Source organism: Bactrocera dorsalis, unplaced genomic scaffold (assembly GCF_023373825.1).
Source record: "Bactrocera dorsalis isolate Fly_Bdor unplaced genomic scaffold, ASM2337382v1 BdCtg135, whole genome shotgun sequence".
In the NCBI taxonomy this organism is placed as follows: Eukaryota; Metazoa; Arthropoda; class Insecta; order Diptera; family Tephritidae; genus Bactrocera; species Bactrocera dorsalis.
The window spans coordinates 21,907-43,688 of NW_026038186.1; the positions used below are offsets into that span (position 1 = coordinate 21,907).

At 37.7% G+C, this 21,782-nt stretch overlaps 1 protein-coding gene across 1 annotated transcript; it reads right to left on the reverse strand.

Moving 5' to 3' along the window:
* Positions 1-1,915: 1,915 nt before the first annotated feature.
* On the reverse strand, positions 1,916-20,706 carry LOC105228946 (uncharacterized). Its single transcript, XM_011208970.4, has 3 exons — positions 20,303-20,706; positions 16,766-17,046; positions 1,916-2,502 (listed from the first exon to the last, which is right to left on the reverse strand). The coding sequence occupies exons 1-3, from the start codon at positions 20,376-20,378 to the stop codon at positions 2,125-2,127; spliced, it is 735 nt and encodes a 244-aa protein (XP_011207272.2). The 5' UTR covers positions 20,379-20,706; the 3' UTR covers positions 1,916-2,124.
* Positions 20,707-21,782: the final 1,076 nt, after the last annotated feature.

The window sequence follows — 21,782 nt, forward strand, 5'->3', positions numbered from 1 at the left end:
TATAGCTTTTGATCGAAAATGTCGGTCAATGTGCTATATATACAACAGAAATTAAGGGATCATCCTTCTCGTATAATGGTATGTCTTTGTGTGTCAAAAATTGATTGAATCGGACCAATACGTCCCTTAGGCCCCATATACTTAAAATAAAGAATTTCGAACATCCGGTTGACTTTGTACTGCATATATCTTCCAATATCTCAATGAAAAGAAAAGAGCGTGTTTTTCATCAATATCAGGATTTTCGAACATGCGGCTGACTTTACTCAAAATGAATGGTTGAAGTATTTCTCTGGCTTTGATTCTTCTAAGTTGCAAAAGTATAAAATGTTCAATTGCACCCGAACTTAGAGCGTCCCTACTTGTTATTAATTAATGTTTTATATTTTAATACCCTGACCAAGATATTTTAAGTCTGGCAGGTCCTTTGTAATACCCAAAAGGAAATATCGGAAACCGTATATAGTGTACATATGTAAGTATGTACGTATAAACCATCGTTGTGACGGGCTGAGTCAATTGAGCTATCTCCGTCTATCTGTGTATACGCGAACTAGTTTCTTAGTTTTCAGGATATCGATCTCAGATTTTGCACTCATTTTTTTCCTTAATAAACTACCCATTTTTCGTTGTTGTTGTTATGGGTACCTCCTCGTTAGGATAGGAAGGACTAGGTAAGTTGTCATCAAGGTCGTCCAACGTTAGGCCCAGGAAACGCGGTAGATGGATGTCAGATGATTAGATGATGTAAAATGCGGGGATTCGTTGTACGCTGGGGTTTAACCTGCTACAGTATCCAGACGAAAGCTGCGCAAGGGTTACTCTCAATTGTCGCAGCAACTCGAGCTCTTCGTCTACAATGGGTGTTGATTTGACTCCAAGTGCGCCATTCACTGAGAGGGAGTTAATGGCTCCACTGTGAATGACGGTCAGGGCATATCTAAAGTTTGTTGCGTCCGAAGTCTGGTGCGCGTATTGTTTTATGTCGTCGACGTAGTTGAGGGGGACCTCTTGATGCTCTTAGGTGGCAATTCCGCTCTAAGCAGGTGACTGCAGGGATTATTTCTGCGAAAGCACGCCAGCAGAAACTGGTACAGGAGCTCACTATGCTCCTTAACTTGGAGTATACGGGCATCCCAGTGCAGGTGTTCGATGGGAAACATCAAGAGGCATCCTTTTGTAGTCTGGAGTGCAGTGTTCTGACATGTCTGTAGCTTCCTCGTCTGCATTGCACTGCATCCAGACGACCATATTGGTGCGGCGTAGTTAAGGGCTGGCCGACCGATTGCCTTATATGTTGCCAACGGCGTTTATTTTTGTCTTTTTTCCATGTGCAGCCGGCTAGCGACTTGAAAAAAATTCTCTGAGTGTGAGGATTAAAGGAGCCCAGGCTAACGAATTTCACACCTATGATCTTAGGGTTATTGACAATCAGAATTTTTACGCCATCGACTGCAATATTCATGTCAAGTCTGTAGTCCTTCGTCTAGTTAGTGAATATGGTCACTGTGGATTTAGTGGGAGAGAGTGTTAGATTCCGTGCAGTGAGGAAGCGAGAAAGATCGAAGAGATAGCCGTTTACGTTTGTGCGCATTGTCCGACGTCATTTTCGTGCATCAGCTTACGATGTGATGGAAGTTCACTCTGGTGGTTGAGGAAGTTTCGAGATATAGAAGTTAAACAGCAACGGGGAGAGGGAACCATCCTTTGGAATCCACTGTTTAATTCTTCTGAATTTAGAGTTTTTACCTCGAAACAGTTCGGATGATTGTCGACCGCTCAGGTAGTTCATAGTCCACCTCTTCAGTTCTGGAGGAAGAGTCGATTTTTTGATGTTCTCAAGTAGCGTTCTGTGATGCTACAACAAATCTTTAAAGTCTCAACAGCAGCAATGATTAAGTGACAACGTTCGAAATTATTTATAATACGGCCATAAAATTCCTCTTTATTATATAATAAGCTATTAGCTCTACGTACACGCTTGTGTTAATACTTATTTCCTTAAATATATTTAAATAATTAATTTTATTTGCAAAACATAAATCTGTGCATAAAATCTTAGGTATCTATACAACTATAATTGTAAATATATTTATATTTATGTATGTATGTATGTGTATGTGATTAGCGTATTGAACTCTGCGCATTTGAGTGGTTCGTGTGATAAAGTTGATGATGCATTTGTGTTATGTCGTGATTATGTTTTACATGATGTTCCGGTTGCTGTTCGAAAAAGACACAATTGTTGTTGTTTACATTGATGTCCTCCACCATGGGCTCGTCCGCGCTGTACCAGTGGTGTGAGTGCAGCATATTGGCTGTTTCTTGCTGATAGCTCGCGCTGTTGTTGCTGCAATTGCCGTTACTCGTGGTGCTCATGCGTCCATATTTGGAAAATGCGTTGCGCGAATTACTCCATTCGGTGGGCGAATATTGGAGTGTTTGCAGACGACCGCTGCTGTTGCTATTGTTTTGCATGTGATGGAAGCCGAAGGGCCAAGTCTGTAAAAAAGACATACAAAGCTGGTTTAATTCTTGTTTGTTTTTATTAACAAAAATTTCAATATCTCGTAAATATTCTCAAATAATACTGAAGAACTTTGTCAAGTTGATAAACTTTGTACAGATGTACATAAATCCTGTTCCGTTTCGGTTACTTAGACTTGTAGTAGAAAAAATTATAAAAGCAGTTCCAAGTAGAGGTACTTTTTTCAATACCCTTTTTTTTTTTGAAAGATCACGCGTGAGTCGTGTCAAGCTGTCATGTTATTTTTGTTTAGTATTGTTTGGAATTTCATCGTGGAAAGACTTGCGTCTGAATAAGGTTTACAAATCGTTCAACTTTATTACGAAAATTCACGTTCTGTAAAGAATGTGTTTCGTGCGCTTCGCTCAAATTTTGGTCAATACAATCGGCCTCCTGAGCGTACTATTCGCAAGACCATCACCCATCTGGAGACCCAGCATTCATTATTGGATAGTAATCTACCGAATAGACCACGTCCAGCACGCAGTGAAAAATATAAAACAGCAGCGGGACCATTCGCACCAACCCGAGCTGACGTTTGGAACGATTTGACGCATTTTACGTCGAAAACTTAAATTGAAAGCGTACAATATACAATTCGTGCAAGAACTGAAGTCGTTCAACCTTCCCAAAAGACATCGCTTCTCTCTTGAAAAGTTCTAAAAATATCCGATGTTCTCGAGCCAAATTTTATTCAACGATGGGATCCATTTCTGGCTTAGTGGTTATGTAAAGAAGCCGGTGGAATTATCGTTTCAGATTTCTTCAAAAATGATGCCGGTGGTAACCGGCTATTTGATGCCTGAAATTGAATTTGGTTTCAACAAAATGGCGCCACTTCCTACACATATCGCATCAATCAATGGATTTATTGAGAGAATACTTCGGTGAGCAGATAATTTCATGTTTTGGGCCGTCAAGAATATGTAAAGTCTAAAATCTTTGTGGACAATCCCGCATCAAGTCTTGGAGCAAAACATCATGCCTGTCATTCGCCTGTTACCAGTCGAAATGCTAGAACGAGTCATTGAAAATTGTACTCAACGGTTGGACCATCTGAGACGTAGACGCGGCCAATATTTGAAAGAGATAATCGTTAAAAAATAAATGCCAAATAATGTTCTTTTGAATGATAATAAACATTCCCCATTACATTTTCTTTAATCTTTAAAATTATAAACTGGGAAACTGCTTAAAGCTCAATGTTTCGGAGTTAAAGAAAGATTCGAATCCTTTCAATTAATATTGCGAATTTGACGCGACTCCGTCGAATTTCCAATTATCTGAGAATACTTAATTTTACTTTTTTTTGACAGGACTTTTTCAAAATATTTTTGAATAGAGGAGTACCCCAATAGTTTCTGCAATTTTTTCTTAATTGTATTAAGAGGGCTTGGTTTACTTATCATAATATTTTTAGTTTCGCTTAATTCATAGTTACGAAAGTCTTTCATATACTCAAAAAATTACTCTTGAAGAAGTAGGAAGTGAAAAATTAGGAAACAAGAACCTACATATTTTCAATGCCTCGAACCTTCACACTATAGAGAATCGTTACAACAAGGCACTGTTGATATTACAGTATAAAAACAGGCGAAATGGTACAACAACCACGTCACATTTGTGCCAATCATGTAAAATCTGGTTTCCATAGTTCCCGCTTACGGGGTTATAGCCGATTTTATAACAGCGCGCCACTAATTGGAGATTCTAAGTGTAGCCAGGTTCTTCTCCACCTACGCTTTGCAACGGATGGGAGGTCTCCCTCTTCTTCTGCTTCACCCGGCGGGTACTGCGTCGAATACTCTCAGAGCTGAAGTATTTTCATCCATTCGGATGACATGACTGACCTCTGTAGCTCGTATTATTTTCTCCTTGGCTGAAACCTCGTTTGGTATCGAACGGCTCGGAGAGGTCCTTCTCGAACCTGACGGAGCTTTTGGTATTGTCCAACGTGAGTTTACACAGCCGTATTAGTTTTGCGGAGATATATGTAACAAATTCAGACATAGCGGCATAAAGGTAGCTCCTTTTCTTGCTGTCAAAAACAGCTTTGATCTCGACGGACGAAGAGGTGGTGTGTGACAATCACGTTTTCACAAGACATTTCTAAGATATGCCTCATAGTGCATATCGATAGAACCCGATAGAACTTTATTAGCGATCTTGAGGAGGTATGCTTTCGTCCGACCACTACAAAGAAGTTGATACAGGCTCCTTATCAGTTATTCGCCGCCGTATTTGAATAGCTCGGCCGGCCGGATATACGTTTTAGGCTGAGTGTCTGTTTGTCCATCTGTCTGTCCGTCGGTATATACACGTAGTGGTCACAAAGTTTTTGAGATATCGATCTGAAATTTCGCACACGTTATTTTCTTCCCTAAGATCAATTCATTTTGCGGAACCGCCGACAGTATACTTAGCATATGTACTTAGCTGCCATACAAATTGAACATTCGGAGTCAATTGCTTATGCAACCGAAGTTACGGTTTTAAAACACCTGAAGGTATTTCCTAGCCTTTGATCCTTGCAAATTTCGATTGCATAAAATGTTCGGTTACACCTGAATTTAACCCTTCTTTAATTGTTTATCATAACTTCTTGAAATCTTAATTTGATGAAAGGCGCCAACTCGTTTGTTAAAGTGTGAGAGTCATACATACATCAAGCATGCAAATAAATCATACTGCGGATATTGCTTACATATCTACATGTGTATATACATATGTATGTATGTATGTATTTATAAACGTTTAATGAATGTGGATCACCGCAAAATGCGAAATGTGTGAAGTGTGAACTGTGAACAGCTGTTTGCGTGGTGTTGCTCAATGGTATTCCGAGGTTTTTTATTTACACAAATGTGATTGCGTTAACAATCACTTAAACATAACAATAACAAAATAACAATAACAAAACAATCATAAAGCCTATTAAAATAAAGGATTGGCTACAAAAGGGCGCTTATTACATGCATATGCTATGTACAAATTTACATGCTTATGCAAATGCATGCACATACACTCACACATGCGATTACATTCCCGAAAGAAATGTGCAGCCAAATGGCTGTTGACTACACAAACATTAGGGTAAAAGCGAACAAAGACAAAAGAAAGCTAAACAATCCGCTATCAGCAACAACAAACCCGCCGAGCGACCAATCATGCGCCCTCCCTATCAAAACAACAACTAACATAAAATGGAGCAAAGAAAAAGTCGCGGCATTTGGCAGTTTGGTGTGTGCCACGATCGCTGAGAACAGACTGTGAATGTTGATTTATTCGAGTCTACATAGAAATATGTAAACAAGACAAATTTGACGTTTCCCATGCTTAGTTATGTAGATCTATGCCTATACAGTGATGGGTACGATATTGAGATCGGGAATAAAAGTGTTTACCTTTTGATTTTGAACGACCCTAAAGCATCAATTCCTCTCTGAAGGATTAAATTGTCGATGGAAGCGAAATGGAGCAATGCTAGAGCTCTAAATTGTTCTACTTAGTCGCTAAATTGTATTTTATACGAATATATATGTATGTATGTACATACTATACTAAATAGAGCACTAAAAGAAGAAGCAATGACTCCAGGACCCAGCTTGTTCGTCAAAATGTACAATGTGTATATAATAGAAAAGGTGTTCCCCTACCCGATTGGTAATGTACACGAAAGCATAGTAAGAAACCGCTTGGAGTTAGCGATCCGAAAGGCCAACGAATTATCAAAGAGACAATAAGGCTTTATAAAAAAGAGGTCCATTATTGACGCTCCAAGAAAAGTCATTGATAATTCAAAAAGTGCAGTAGTGGTAAAAGATGGAAAAATTACACAAAAAAGTATTGCGTGCCAATTACCATAGATGAGAAGAATGTCTTCCGCTCCGCAAAGTGGGATGATATATTTTGAAAATAGAAGATTGTTATTCGATACGGACGAGCGCACTCAGAGCTACACTATCTCATGTGGAGTACCACAAGGCTCGGTCTTAAGCCTTTTACTCTGGAACTTAATGTACGACGGGCTGTTAAGCAACCAAAAAACGTAAAACCAATCGCATATGTGGATGACCGCATTATGGTAGCAGTGGCTAAACATCTGGATGGCCTCCGGCTCAAAAACAATGATAACATAAATGGTCGGCGTTAATGATTTGGTACCATGGGTTTATAGTTGGCTGAGCAGAAAACGAAAGTCTTACTCATAAGCACAAGGAAGGTGGAAGAAAGGATATCACTCATCATAGCGGAATGCGACATTATTTCACAGCCGCAGTTGAAGTATCTGGGAGTAATATTGGAGTCCAAATTAAATTTTAAGGAACACTTGGCGTATACTTCGGGTAAAGTAAACAAAATATGTATATATGTATATAATGAGGGACTGTGTACGTTCCAGCCGGCGAGTTTTAATAGCAAAAGCAATGAGTTCACTGCTATACGAGTAACAAGTATCTTCTAGAAAATGAATTCGCGCGATTGGACCTAACTGGACAGAGCCGTCTGTAGGTGTAAAAAAAGAGGTGGTAACCAAAAGCAGTAATGGTGTCAATCCTCAACCAAGGAACAGCCCACGCACGTATTTTTTCAATGCCTCGTTTTTTAAATGTAAAGGGAACGGTAAAAACTTCACCTGGCGATCTAAAGCTGGCAGCGAAGCTTCGGCTAACAAAACTAAGACATACATACATATGTATACTATATACAAGTATTAGGCGCCAGCCAGTCCGTAGGTCAGACGAGATTTAAAGTCTTTCTCTCTCCTATGAAGTAATGTTTAATCCGGTGGTTCCGTGGGAGAGATGAGTTGGAATTAGGTTAGGTTTAGCGGACTAAAGTTCCACACTCCGGATTCTTTTTCCTACTATAAAAAAATATATGTACATATATATACTTATAAAGTTTAATCCCACATAACATATGTATGTATGTACATATGTATTAAAAAATTAAATAGAAAAATTAAGAATTAAACAAAAGACTTTGTGGACTTTGGTATTAACATTTTTTCGCGTATGCGTACTAAGAACGCATGGAGAGAGAATAACGTGTGTAAAATTTTAGATCAATACCTCAAAAACAGGGACTCGAGGACTAGTTCCCGTATATACACACAATTCAATCAGATCCATCAGCTTATCTTTGTACGCATGTTTCTCAAAACCTATCAAATCTACATATGTATTTCGGCTACTCTTCATATACTACATAATTCTCCATACAATTAGCTACCCATTTTTTTTATCTGATCTGACCAAAAATACCAACATTTTGGTTATAATTCAACTTGTTTTCTGGTAGAGAATTTTAAGTTTCAACCACGGATAGGGTCGAAATTACTGCAGCAGTGCATAGCCTTTTAGCTCCGTAGAAGATCGCGAGTAACTCAAAATACATTTAATTTTTTTTTTAAATATGTTAGAATATGCTCTTATGTAATTGAAGCATCCGTTTGTGTTATTTGCTGTCCTTAAGGGGTTATATACACTTATTTTCTAAAAAAAATCGGTTTTTCTAAGATTTTTTTTTGCAAAGGCGGGATTTTTTAATAATAATTGAACACTGTTGATATGTTTATATATGTTTAAAGTTGTTTAATTTAATTTTTCAGTTAAAAATGTGCCCATTTGTTGGCACTACAGCTGTTGTGTCGATACACTTTTTTTCTGTGACGCTTTGCGGTGAGCATGATAAGTAGGTAATGGTTCATCTGCAATCAAATAAAAGAAGAGTTTTCTTTAGCTTATATTATAACGCCGTACTTGAACGAAGGATTTGGCGAAATAAACATTTTTACGCAAGTGGTGATGATTTTACTGAAAAGATCGATTTTTGTGTGTCTAAAAATTCATTTTTTTCATTCCCAAAAAAAAACTCTTGTTTCAAATAAAAAATCCTTCGTTCAAGTACGAGATATTGTAGTTTTCAAGTAGCTAGCAAAAAATTAGACCGATAGGTCGCATGGTTCTTTAGAAACCTTGCTCACCGCAACGGTACTTTTTAAAAAACATCATTTCGAGATAATCGCGTTTAAAGTTCGGCACGTACTTGGGGGCATATGGGAGGAGCGCTCTGTTGACAGCTGTAACTTTAAATAATCTTAAAGGGATATACTTTAAGAAAAAGCAATAAAAAAATATCGATTTTTCCAACCAACACAAGTGTATATAACCCCTTAATATTTAGCACATGACTGCATGTGCTTGAATCTTTGAATAAAGTCTACATAGAAGTAAACAAAGCACAGAAACACCTTTAATGCGTGGCGCTCGTGGTTAACGCCACATTTAGTGGTTTGCCATTCATCACAAACCATTAAAAATTTACTTAAAACCGTCGTCTCATAATTCAAAATGTTTATACCAAACATTGATATTCATTTTATCAGTTGTGATTGGGAAAACACACGCGAGGTGAAAACATTATCAGCACGCCATTCATAAAGAAAGATAGGACAGAGGGACACATAATGTGTAGATCCTAACGGTTTACTTCTTGATAGCTGAGAAATTCTACATCTGAGCCTAAGTCCATTTACCCGGACATTACATGGAGAGAACCGTGTTATTCAGCCCAGTAGATCAATCAACATTCTCTCCAATATAAAAAGGCGGTTAGGAAAGGGCAATAACAGCAGACATTGAAGGAGAATGACAGATGAACAGAAAAATTTATGAGAGTTTTTTTTATTAGTTCACATAATTTTTTTTTAACTTGAATTAGTAATTGTTCGAATCAGACATTTTTAGAAAAACTTGTTTCGGCGTAGTAAAAAAAATAATCTTTGGGCGCACCGATTCTCCAATACCCTTTACAATTGGTATACATATATAGTACACCATCATATCAAATTTGACCCAGACTGATATAAATCACCCTTTACCTACTATATTTTAATACAAATTTGTATTATCGTCTGCAAAATATGCTCCTCAATTAATACAATCATGCCAACGCTTTATCCAATTATCCATAGACGTATTATGAGCCCCGACTGGTCTTCAGTGCATCCATAGATTTTTGTCTTTAGGTATTTTCATTCGATAGATTATTGGACAGTTTCGACGTCATATTCACAAATTTACGCCTCGTCATGAGTAAGACCGCGTTTGATGAATGTAGGGTCCTCAAGCAACTATTTTGCAACCTCCACGCGACGTAGTTTTTTCAAAAGATTCAGGTCTTTTTGTACGAGCTTAGCAATGGCCCGCTTCATACCAAAAACATTAACCAAAATCGTTGACCTATCGATCTGTAAGAGGTATTGAGATTCTCTACTATCTCTCTGATTCTTTAACTTTTGATGATTGTGGTAAAATAGACTCTTCAAAAAACTTTTGCAACGCGTGGTTTAAATGTGACTGTCCGAGTCAAATGTGATCAAATGATATGGCAAGTTGAAATAAGCTTAAGAAGAATAAACGTTCTTTATCTCGATTTTAATGGGCCATCTTTGTAAATTTACATTAAGCAATACCAAAAGCTCCGTCCGGATCGGGAAGAACGTCTCCAAACCGTTCGATACCAAATGAGGTTTCAGACAAACCGATTCCCTATCGTGCGACTTCTTTAATCTGCTGCTGGAGAAAATAATTCGAGCTGCAGAGCTTGATCAGGTGCAATATTTTATAAGGGTTTACAGCTGCTGGCATATGCCGATGATATTGATATCATTGGGCTTAATACCCGCGGCGTTAGTTCTGCTTTCTCCAGATAAGGAAGCAAAGCAAATAGGTCTGACAGTGAACGAGAACAGGACGAAATATCTCCTGTCATCAAACAGTCGTCGCATCACGACTTGGCTCTCACGTCACTGTTGGTAGTCATAACATCGAAGTCGAAGATAGTAAGCAGAGGAAGAGGAAGCCTCTACTCCGTTGGAAAGACCAGATGGAAAAGGACACTGGCTACACTTGGAATCTTCAATTGGCGTTGTCTATGCCAACAAAGAAGAAGAAGCTTTTATGGAGAGACCCATTCGCGTATATACAGAGAGACAGCCCGATATTGCCGTGGTCATTACTTAGAGTCTCCGACGTTTCACTGTCAGTTCAGTGAACTGACGGACGAACTGATAAACTTCGTCCTTACGAGTCGCGATTCCGCTATTGAAGCACCTTTATAGAAGTTGAGTTTCAGCAAAGCATTCAACAAATTCCATAAGCAAATTGGTGAGTCCAAATTTCATCTATCTGGTATGAAGTGACTCTTAATTTTTCCATGAACCATTTTTACCTTAACTGTAAATCAATATCGTCGCACAATTTCCCGTGCTTGAAATGGTGACAGTTTGCACTGATCTGTCAGTCATTTTGAAGAGACGTTTTTTAAAAATATCACTGTCACTGATTTTTCTGAAGTGTTTTCTTTAAACTATGAAGGATAGGTGGAATATATGTATGTGAAAATGTATGCTTGCACCTAGTGTATGTACATATGTGCACTCGCACCAAAATTGCATAGACACCATTCTTGAAGATCTGTCATATTCATAGTTGAAAGTGAAAAATATCGAATTACAGGAAATTTGATTGTAGAATTGCGTGTTGACTTTTCAAAATTGTTTTTGCATTTGCAGGTTTACATACTTAATACATATTAATGTACCAACTGTGTGTATATTCATACATATGTATGTATGTATGTGTATATATGTATGTATGTACAATATAATATTTATTATTTGACATTGGATTATATTTAGTATGTGTGTCACGTATTATTTAATTTTTTTTGTGATTTGTTTTGTTCAATTTGTGTTTTCATATAAAGGGTGATTTTTTAAGAGCTTGATAAATTTTTTTTTAAAAAAAGCGCATAAAATTTGCAAAATCTCATCGGTTCTTTATTTGAAACGTTAGATTGGTTCATGACATTTACTTTTTGAAGATAATTTCATTTAAATGTTGACCGCGGCTGCGTCTTAGGTGGTCCATTCGGAAAGTCCAATTTTGGGCAACTTTTTCGAGCATTTCGGCCGGAATAGCCCGAATTTCTTCGGAAATGTTGTCTTCCAAAGCTGGAATAGTTGCTGGCTTATTTCTGTAGACTTTAGACTTGACGTAGCCCCACAAAAAATAGTCTAAAGGCGTTAAATCGCATGATCTTGGTGGCCAACTTACGGGTCCATTTCTTGAGATGAATTGTTGTCCGAAGTTTTCCCTCAAAATGGCCATAGAATCGCGAGCTGTGTGGCATGTAGCGCCATCTTGTTGAAACCACATGTCAACCAAGTTCAGTTCTTCCATTTTTGGCAACAAAAAGTTTGTTAGCATCGAACGATAGCGATCGCCATTCACCGTAACGTTGCGTCCAACAGCATCTTTGAAAAAATACGGTCCAATGATTCCACCAGCGTACAAACCACACCAAACAGTGCATTTTTCGGGATGCATGGGCAGTTCTTGAACGGCTTCTGGTTGCTCTTCACCCCAAATGCGGCAATTTTGCTTATTTACGTAGCCATTCAACCAGAAATGAGCCTCATCGCTGAACAAAATTTGTCGATAAAAAAGCGGATTTTCACATTTCGAACCGAACACTGATTTTGGTAATAAAATTCAATGATTTGCAAGCGTTGCTCGTTAGTAAGTCTATTCATGATGTGTATTCATGAAATGTCAAAGCATACTGAGCATCTTTCTCTTTGACACCATGTCTGAAATCCCACGTGATCTGTCAAATACTAATGCATGAAAATCCTAACCTCAAAAAAATCACCCGTTACTTACATACCTATGTACATATACATACATACTCGCATATTTATATCAATCATTTGATTAAAATTTGGGTATGGCCATTGTTAATATGTACATACATACATACATATATTAATTCGCTACTTCTCCTCCTCTCACTCTCGTTAAAGTGCCTTATTCGCTTGCTTTCAATTGCCGCTCGAAAAATTCGTATCGTTTAAAGAAAAATGTTAGACAAAATCCGTTTTTTATTATTCAACATAAGTATGTATGTAAGTTTAGACAAAAAAAAAACACCCGGAAATTGTAATTAAATTCCCCTGGTAAGCGATGTTTCAAGAAAAAATATTTTTCTTAGTTGGTAGGACTATTCTTAATCATTATGCCAAATATGAGCACGATCTGTCAACCAGTTTGTTTACAGCTGCTTAAGTCAGTAATATCGAACAATGTATTTCTAACCAAATTTCGTGTGCGGAATCATTGCGAATGTTGGAAAAGAATGTTAGTGATTCAGCTATATGTATGTATCAAAAACACAAGCCTACGAATGGTAAAAAGAAAGATCGTTGAAGCCATGCTTCGTTCTGGACGAATATTAAAGAGATGGCAAGAGAGCTCGACATCTCTCACGAATCCGTCCGAATGATTTTGGTGGAAAGTTAAGGTATGAAACGCGTTCTTGCTTGACTTGTGCCGATAAAGCTGAATTTTTTTCAAAAAGAGTACCGTAAAAGAGACCTGCTCTTTGGACATGCTTGATTTTGCGAATTCCGATCCCAAATTTATGGAGAACATTATAGCCGCCGATATGAGTTTGTCATTCAAACAAGTCAACAATCATCGGAATGGAGGAAAAAAAAAATTCCGAAACCATAAACCACGCCAAAGCCGCTCAAAAATCGTGATGTTCATTGTTTTATTCAAAATTCGTGGTTTGGTGCATCATGAATTTGTTCCGGAGTGATAGACGGTTAATAAAGAGTTTTATTTGGCCGTATTGAGGCGTTTGCGTGAGAACATTCGTCGAAAATGGCGGGAGAACAATTCATGAATTTTGCACGATGATAATGCACCACCGCATAGAGCCACGATTGCGCCTAAATTTAAAATCAAAAACGCAATGAACATTATCAAATGACCACCATGATGATTCACCAGATTTGGCTTCGTGTGATTCTTGTTCCCCAAACTGAAATAGCCTCTCCGTGGAACCCGTTTCAAGTTGATCGAAGAGGTAAAACAAAATTTGCTGAGCTGAGGGCCGTCCCAAAAGTGCTTCGCGGACTGGAAAAATCGTTGGCCTAAGTGTTTTACATCTGGCGAGGATTACTTTGAAGGCGACAAAATAAATATTGAAGAATAAATAAAAATTTTAGATTTTATTTATAATTCCTCGGTACTCTTTGTCACAATGTATATGCTTTTGAGTTCGAAGCCAAATAGCTAGCTACTTGGATAGCTACCGCTCGAGGGACTGGGTTCAGATTCCTACTCGGAAAAAATATATTTTAATTGAGAGAATCATTTTCGTAATATCGACTGCACATTGGCTTCCAGTATTAAAGATCGGAGCGTATTTTCTACAGTATAGTAAGTGAAAAATGTATAAACCGTCCAAAGGAAGCTTGAGCTTTACAAATTTTAAGACGAAAATTATGAAATTGAGATCAAAGTCAAACATCTAATAAACCACTTTATGAATGCGTTAAATATTTAAGTATGCATATCTTCTAAAGCCTATCTTAGACTTAAGTGGACGTTCAAAGTCGTCTAAAATGCGCGTGTTGTGTCCGTCTGCAATAAGGATAGCCAAATGTCTAAAAGTCCCAGCCCAGCCCATATAATTTACTTTTAAAAGGCATACGTACATACATACATATATTGATTTTATAAAATTGTACTTAGCAAATGGTTTTAGACTTTAATCCAGATATTTATAAAAACTATTTTAGTATAATGATTTTAATTGAGAACTACTCGCATGCTTGTCTTCTCTACAAACAAACATTTTCGACGCACACTTTCATGTATTTATGTATGTATGTATTTATTTAGATTATACACACATATATGTATGTACATTTGTCCCATTGTGTAGATGCGGCTGCGTCTTCGGCTGCTAATGTGACAGCCAAATTTGACATCGACGCTCGCGCCATCAATTGACAAAATGCACCTGTGGCCATATGGAGTACGTACTTAAATGCCGGCGAGTGCTTCTGGAGCAGCAGCGGCACTGACATCACTTAAAAATACACCTACTTACACACCAACAAACATATGTACATACATGCGGAATAGGTTACTTTGCGGTATAATTTGTGTTTGATTTTGTTTTTGGAGGGGGTGTTGAGGTTCGTATACTTATCGTCTCATATGTTTATTATGTGGCAAATTAAGGAGAGATAACTCAACTGTTGTAAATTACCAGTGGCAGAAGTGTTGAGTAGCGCAATACTCGTACCATGCAATAAGCACTAATCGTTTTTTACGGATTATAACACGTAAATAAGTACATATGTATGTGTGAGTTTTTTTGAGTCGCAATTAACAGATAAAGGGATGGCTAATTAAATAGTTAAATAACAATATTTTATATAATTATAGATAATTGTTAACAATATAATAACATAGTCAACATTGAGTTATATTCACTCACTTGAGATAGTGACGAAGTGTCTCGTTGTTGTTTTATTAACTTACTATTTACTTACTTATGTATGTACGAGTATATGGTAGATAATTTCTCAAGAAGTATAAGTCAGTAATGAAGATCTGTAGTTTTATTGGATATGTGTTTACGATTTTACATTCGTTTTGCCGAGCAAAAAACCGACTATTGTCAATATTTTTTCATATAAAAATCAAATATTTTATTCAAACTTTTTATTTTGCCAAAGATACATACTAGTTTGAGGGTAAAATAGTAAGACTTTTGAATTTAAATTTCGCGCGAAAACCTATTCGTCGACATAATTTTTTTAGGTTGGTATGACTCAGTGACATCTGCACCAAATGCCAAATCAAAATAAGGATTGGCGTTTAGTATACGCATGTATTTCTGAAGTACATAAAGATTATTCAGCGATTTTTACGATGAGTGAAATTATTCAACAAAGAAGTTTCATTAAATTTTGTGTGCGGAATCAAATTTCTGTTGCCGAAACGTTCAGAATGTTGAAAAAGTTCTTCGGCGATAATTGCTTGTTACGAGCAAGTATTTTTGATTGTTACAAATTATTCAAAGTGGGTCGAGAATGCGTTGACGATGAAGCACGTCCAGGAAAGAACAGTGAGAACCATTTTGAAAGATAATTAGGGCCTAAAAAAATTAAAGCACGATTTATTTCAATATCACTAAATTTTTCGAAAAACAGCTTCGCGTTAACATCTGTGAAACAATGCTTTCCGACTATCAGAATGTCATGAAACGTACTTATTATTACTGGCGATGAGTCGTGGATTTATGCTTACGACCCGGAAACAGACGATCAATCGGCCGAATATCGTGGCAAAGGTGAACCGAAGCTGAGAAAGACCACGTCAAAGCAGGTGCTGGCAGTTTTTTTTCAATTATCGAGTGTGGTGCACTCCGAACTCCTTCCGACCGGTCAAACTATCAACAAGGAGTACTATTTAAATGATATGCGTCGCTTGTGCGAAGCCATTCGTGACACCATTATAAAGCATTTTCGCATACTGCATTGAGTTTTTCGCGAAATTTTCACCCAATATCGTGCCGCAACCATCGTATTCGCCTGTTTTAGTTCCGTGTGACTACTATGCACTTATGCCAGCGCTTTTTCCAATTATCTCAAACTCAATTTTTGGGATAGCTTTTAGCTCTTTCACCGATTTTCAGCTATCTTGTAAAACTGCGGCCTGTTTCTTTTTGGAAATAGGAAAATGTCACACGAAGCCATGTCGGGCGAATATGAAGGCATCGTTACATTATTGTTTTTGGCCAAGAATTCACGAACAAGCAACGAAGTGTAAGCTTTTAACAAAAGAATTTCGCCAAGCTCGCAAAAACACATCTAACCTTAGCATCTGCTACAGACAATTTAAGCAATGAATACAGCTGAAAATTGCTTCGTACTCCAGGGGATTCTCCACACTCGCAAAACCATTTTTTCTGAACCCACCTCGAATACAGCCTTGTAACCATTAGAGGATGTATTGTGAAAATAATTGTCGTCGGCATTGTCACCTCGCAAAAACCAAAGACGCAAGTTCTCTAGTATTTTTTCGGATACTCCTTCGACGATTGGATACGTACCGGTTATACAGAACGAATGGTTGGTAGAAAAAAAAACTCTGAACTCACATAGCGCTTAAGTTATGTATTACAAACATTTCCAACAGGTTAAGGTAATTAGCAACCAGGAATTTAAAATTAAACTTGTTTTTTTTTTTGTCGAAGTAAGTGGTTCAGTGCTCGTGAAATCTTTCTTAGTTTATAACTGATGTGGGAAAATATTTAAAACAAACGAATATAGTATAAGCATTTATTAGCAAAATATGTACTTACCATGCTCTGTGGCACACCCTGCATATTGAAAATCCCCGCCGTCTCTTGAAAGGCCTCTGGACTCTCTGCCGTCGCTGTGCCACCTTCTACAAGCACTTTTAACTGTTTAATATACATCGTCGCTAAACGCAGTGTGTCCAATTTGGATAATTTTGTGTCAGGCGGAATGTTTGGTAGCTTTGTTTTGAGTCGCCCAAAAGCGCTGGAGAGAACACGCATGCGTGCACGCTCTCTTGCATTGGCAGCGTTACGTTGTATTGGTAGATTACCATTTTTGGAACCTGGAAGTTCAAGTAGTAATGAGTGTTTGGTATTATCAGCGAATAGACGATTTTTGGAAACATAAGCTGTCGTCAGTATTCAATATCATCAAAAATATGAAGAAAGGATCACACTCTGCACTTATGATTTATTTAAAAAAAAAAAAAAAAAAAAAAAAAAAAAAAAAAAAAAAAAAAATTTGAAAATTGGTAGACTGACATAAAATATAGACCACATTAAACAAAAATGATTATATAACCTTTTTTACTTTAAAACACCCATACTCCCATTAACATTTTCTGAGGGTAGATTACCAGAATTCAATTTAAACTATTCGTCTGTTCGATTGCATGCTGCCAAAATGTAGAAATTGGTATGATTTCAGTGAGAATTACAGTGCCGATAATTTATATTATGACAAAAAAAACACCCGGGTTTTCATTCAATTCCGAGGGTAAATGATATTTCAGGTTGCGATTTTTACAAAGGATAAAAATATCGGTCAAATAATTTTGCATTTCTAAGCAAATTTCACGTGCGGGATCATTGCGAATGTTGAAAAAGGCTCAGTTTTATCAAAATCACAAAATGAGTGCTAAAAATCCCTCAAAGACGGTCAAGAGATCGTTGAAGACATGCCTCGTTCTGGACGACCTTTGACCTCTTCATATGATGAAAATATTAAAAAAGTGAAGGGTATGGTTCTTGAAAAGCAAGTATTAGAGATTACAAGAGAGCTCGACATCTCTCGCAAGTCTGTTCGAATCATTTTGGTGTATATTTTGAGTATGAAACGCGTTCTTGCTCGACTCCCTCGATAAAGCAGAATTTTTTTTCCAAAAAAAGTACCGTAATCCGATCTCTTTGGACATGCTTGACCGCGCGAATTCCCATCCCACATTAATGGAGAGCTTTATAATTGCCGATCAGACATGGGCTTATGAGTTTGACATACAAACAAGTCAACAATGTCGGAATGGAAAATCAAGGTTATGCTCATTGTTTCTTTCGACGTTAGTGGTTTGGTGCATCATGAATTTGTTCCGGAGGGACAGACGGTGAATAAGGAATTATTTGGCCGTATTGAGACGTTTTCGTGAGAACATCCGTCGACAACGGCCGAAATTGTGGAAGACAATTCATGGATTTTACACGATGACAATGCACCATCGCATCGAGCTACGATTGTGACCGAATTTAAAGACAAAAACGCAATGAATACCATCAATCAACCACCGTATTCACCAGATTTGGCTCTGTGTGATTTTTTCTTGTTCCCCAAACTGAAATTGCCGCTCCGTGGAACCCGTTTTCAGTCAGTGGAGGAGGGAAAACAAAATTTGCTGACGGTCATCCCAAAAAGTGCTTAAGGAAAGTGTTTCGAGGACTTGTAAAATCGTTGGTATAAGTGCGACTATTTTTGTTGTTTCCAAAGAGAAATTTAATTTCAATTGCATCGAAGCTAGAATACCTTTCACAAATAAGAAATATTATAAACAAGAACTTGATTTGTATCAGTCAAATGTATATAGTGACCCGAATTAAACAATTTCTTCCGAAATTGCAGTATTGCCTTGGACAATGGACCCATGCCAATTTGATGAAGATATCTCATCAAATGAAAAAGTTTTCCACGCAAACATTTGCTTCCGATCGTTAAGTTTGTATGGTAGCTACAGCTCCGACAAATGAGCAATTTCATGGAGAGAAATAGATTTGTGCAAAATTTCAGATATGTACCTAAAAAAATGTGGGATTAGTTTGCGTATATACCGACGGATGAACAGACAGACGTGCATAGCTAAATCGGTTTAGGGTCTGGTTAAAGACCATATGTTACTTCAGTTCTGATTAAAAAAAATGTTCCTTAATGAAAGAAGGAGTCCTGGTTTAGTTAACCATAGCTTAACTGGCAGATGGCTGTTAACCTGGCATTGAGAAAACGGCTATCTCCCCGACCTTTCTTGCTTCCTCGCTGCACAGAACCTAACACTCTCCCTCACTAAATCCACAGTGACCATATTCACTAACTCAACGAAGGAGTACAGACTTGATCTTAATATTGCAGTCGATAGCGTTAAAATTTCGACTGTCAATAACCCTAAGAATTTAAGTGTAACATTCGACAGCTTGTGCTCCTCACATGACCGCAATTACTGCCTAAGTACAGAGCCGCCACAAGATCCTCATGTCGCTAGCCGGCAGCACATGGAAAAAAGACAGAGAAACGTTTTGACGAGGAAGCTACAGACATGTCAGAATACAGCACTCCGGACTACAACAGGATGCTTCCTGACGTCTCGCATCGAACACCTGCACAGTGAGACCCGTATGCTCCCAGTTAAGGAACATAATGAACTCCTCTCCAAGCAGTCTCTGCTGGGGTGCTTTCGCGGAAGTCATCCCTTCAGTCACCTGCTTGGAACGTAACCGCCTCCTAGTTGCATCAAGAAGTCCTTCCTCAACTACGTCGACGACATAAAACAATACGCCGGCCAGACTTCGGACACAACAAACTTCAAACATGCATTGAGCGCCATTCACAGTGGAGCCACTAACACCTTCACCGAAGCCTCTCAGTGAATAACGTACTTGGAGTCAAATCACAACCCATTGCAGACGAAGAGCTCGAGTTGCCGCGAGAATCGAGAGTAATCCTTGCGCAGCTTCGTTCTGGATATCAGATTAAACTCCTATTTATCCAGGATCGAGCCTGACATATCAAACATGCGTCCTGTGTACAATGAGTTCCTGTATGCATGCCCTGTCCGTCGAAACAGTACGTTTCCTGGGCTTATCGTTAGATGACCTCGATGACTACTTGTCTAATCCTTACCATCCTAACGGAGATGAGGTACTCGTTAGAACAACAAAACGGCTCGTCACGCTGATCATTTATATACATATAATATATTTAATAGGGTCTCTGACAGTTACCTATAGCGACCAGAAAACGCACACTCAATTTGTTGGTGATAAGAAAACATGATCAGACAAGCACATTAAAATCAATTATCGGCGTTCTGAGTTTTGATATATGTATGTACGTTTATACCCCTTTTCTGTAGAAAAAAATGTTCGCATAATTATGGAATATAATAAGGGTATATATCGTCTCGTTAAAAAACCCATATTATTCCTCTATGTTTTAACTACTCTTTAGGTAATTTTGACTGCTCTTCCAGCAATACTTTAACTAGAGTTCATTTATAAGGAGTTGTTCTTAAACACTTTGATATTCCATATTTTATAACGTGGTTTTCATTTAACACCTACTTTGCGAGCTGGCGTCCTCATCAAAATCATCATCGAATGTATCAAATGGGCTGGAAGCTCGTTTTCTTCTCGGCATTATTATTATTTTCTTTGAGGTTATGTTTTTAATCTATGTGCTTTTATTTTTATAGATTTTAATTCACTTTCACTGTAAGTTTAATTTCATGTCACTTTTTTGTATAATGGTTTTCAAATTCTATCACAGTTTTTCAATAATCACAGCACGAGAACACCAAAAAAAAAATGATGTCGAATAATGCTTTATGCGCGTCAACCGACCGTAACGAACCATATACAATGCATTTCTGGTATAAGATCTCAGAACATCTTAGTATTTACGCTCATCTACGCGCCTGAGTGCCATTGAATCGACCAAAGGACTATTTTTAGAGCATTGTGGGTGGAGCATATGGTCAATATACATATGTACATATACATATGTTATACTAGCTGTTCTTTAACTAGCAGATCTGAAGACAATCTCATTGGTAGGAAGCTAGCTGAGGAATAGACAAATAGAAGACGACTCTACGCATACGAATGAGTATGTAAATGCTAAACATATGGGCGATCATGTAAATAAATAAGCGAATCGAAAGGCGACCATGTGAAAAGTAGCTGAACGAATTGCTAAAGATGCGGTCCAGCCTTGTTTTGATACCAAGATTTGTTTACATGAAATGTTTCGAGTTGTTAAACTGATGTGATAGATTTATACATGCATACATACATATGTATCTACTATGTGGACTATGGAAAAAGACTCTTACTTTTTAAAACTATTGATAGTTTTTCTTACCAGCTTGTATTTGGTCATCGATCCAATCGAATCTTTTCGAATCTTTCGACATTCGCAAAATTTTTCACTAAACCCCTCGAACCATCTCATGAGATATAATCGTCCATGCCTTCTGCATCTTTTGTAGATGGAAAGGAAGTTTATAAAAGTTTAAATTGTCGAGGTTGTGCAGTTACGGGGGCTATTTTATCAGTTTCTTCAACATTAGATAAAGAAGTATATGACTATGTTTCGTCTGAAATCTCGTAGTTTATTGAACAAAATGGCGCATTTTTGAAGGCAGCACCATTTTGTGGTGGATAAAAACTTGTCAAACATCGGATTATATCAAGTTATTGATGGTATATTGACGATTTTCCACATCTAAAGCAAAATTGATAAGTTCCAATCAAATCTTCTACGATAACCTTTAGCTTATGTTACAAACTCCAGAGGAAACCGTATTTGCGTTATAGCACGGCTTTAGCTTTCGCCTGATCACATTCTACACCATAATTCCGCTCTTTCTCAACCTCTGGCCACTGCATTTAAGTAGCTCATAGTCTCGGTTAGAACAAAAGAAGCATGAACAAATTCTTTATTAGCAGCCAGCTGTTTCGAACAAGAACAACCGAACAAGAGTTCCTTCGTCGTCCTCTCGCCTACGAAAATCGGTTTGGCCGGCAAAAAGTGTCTGGGTCT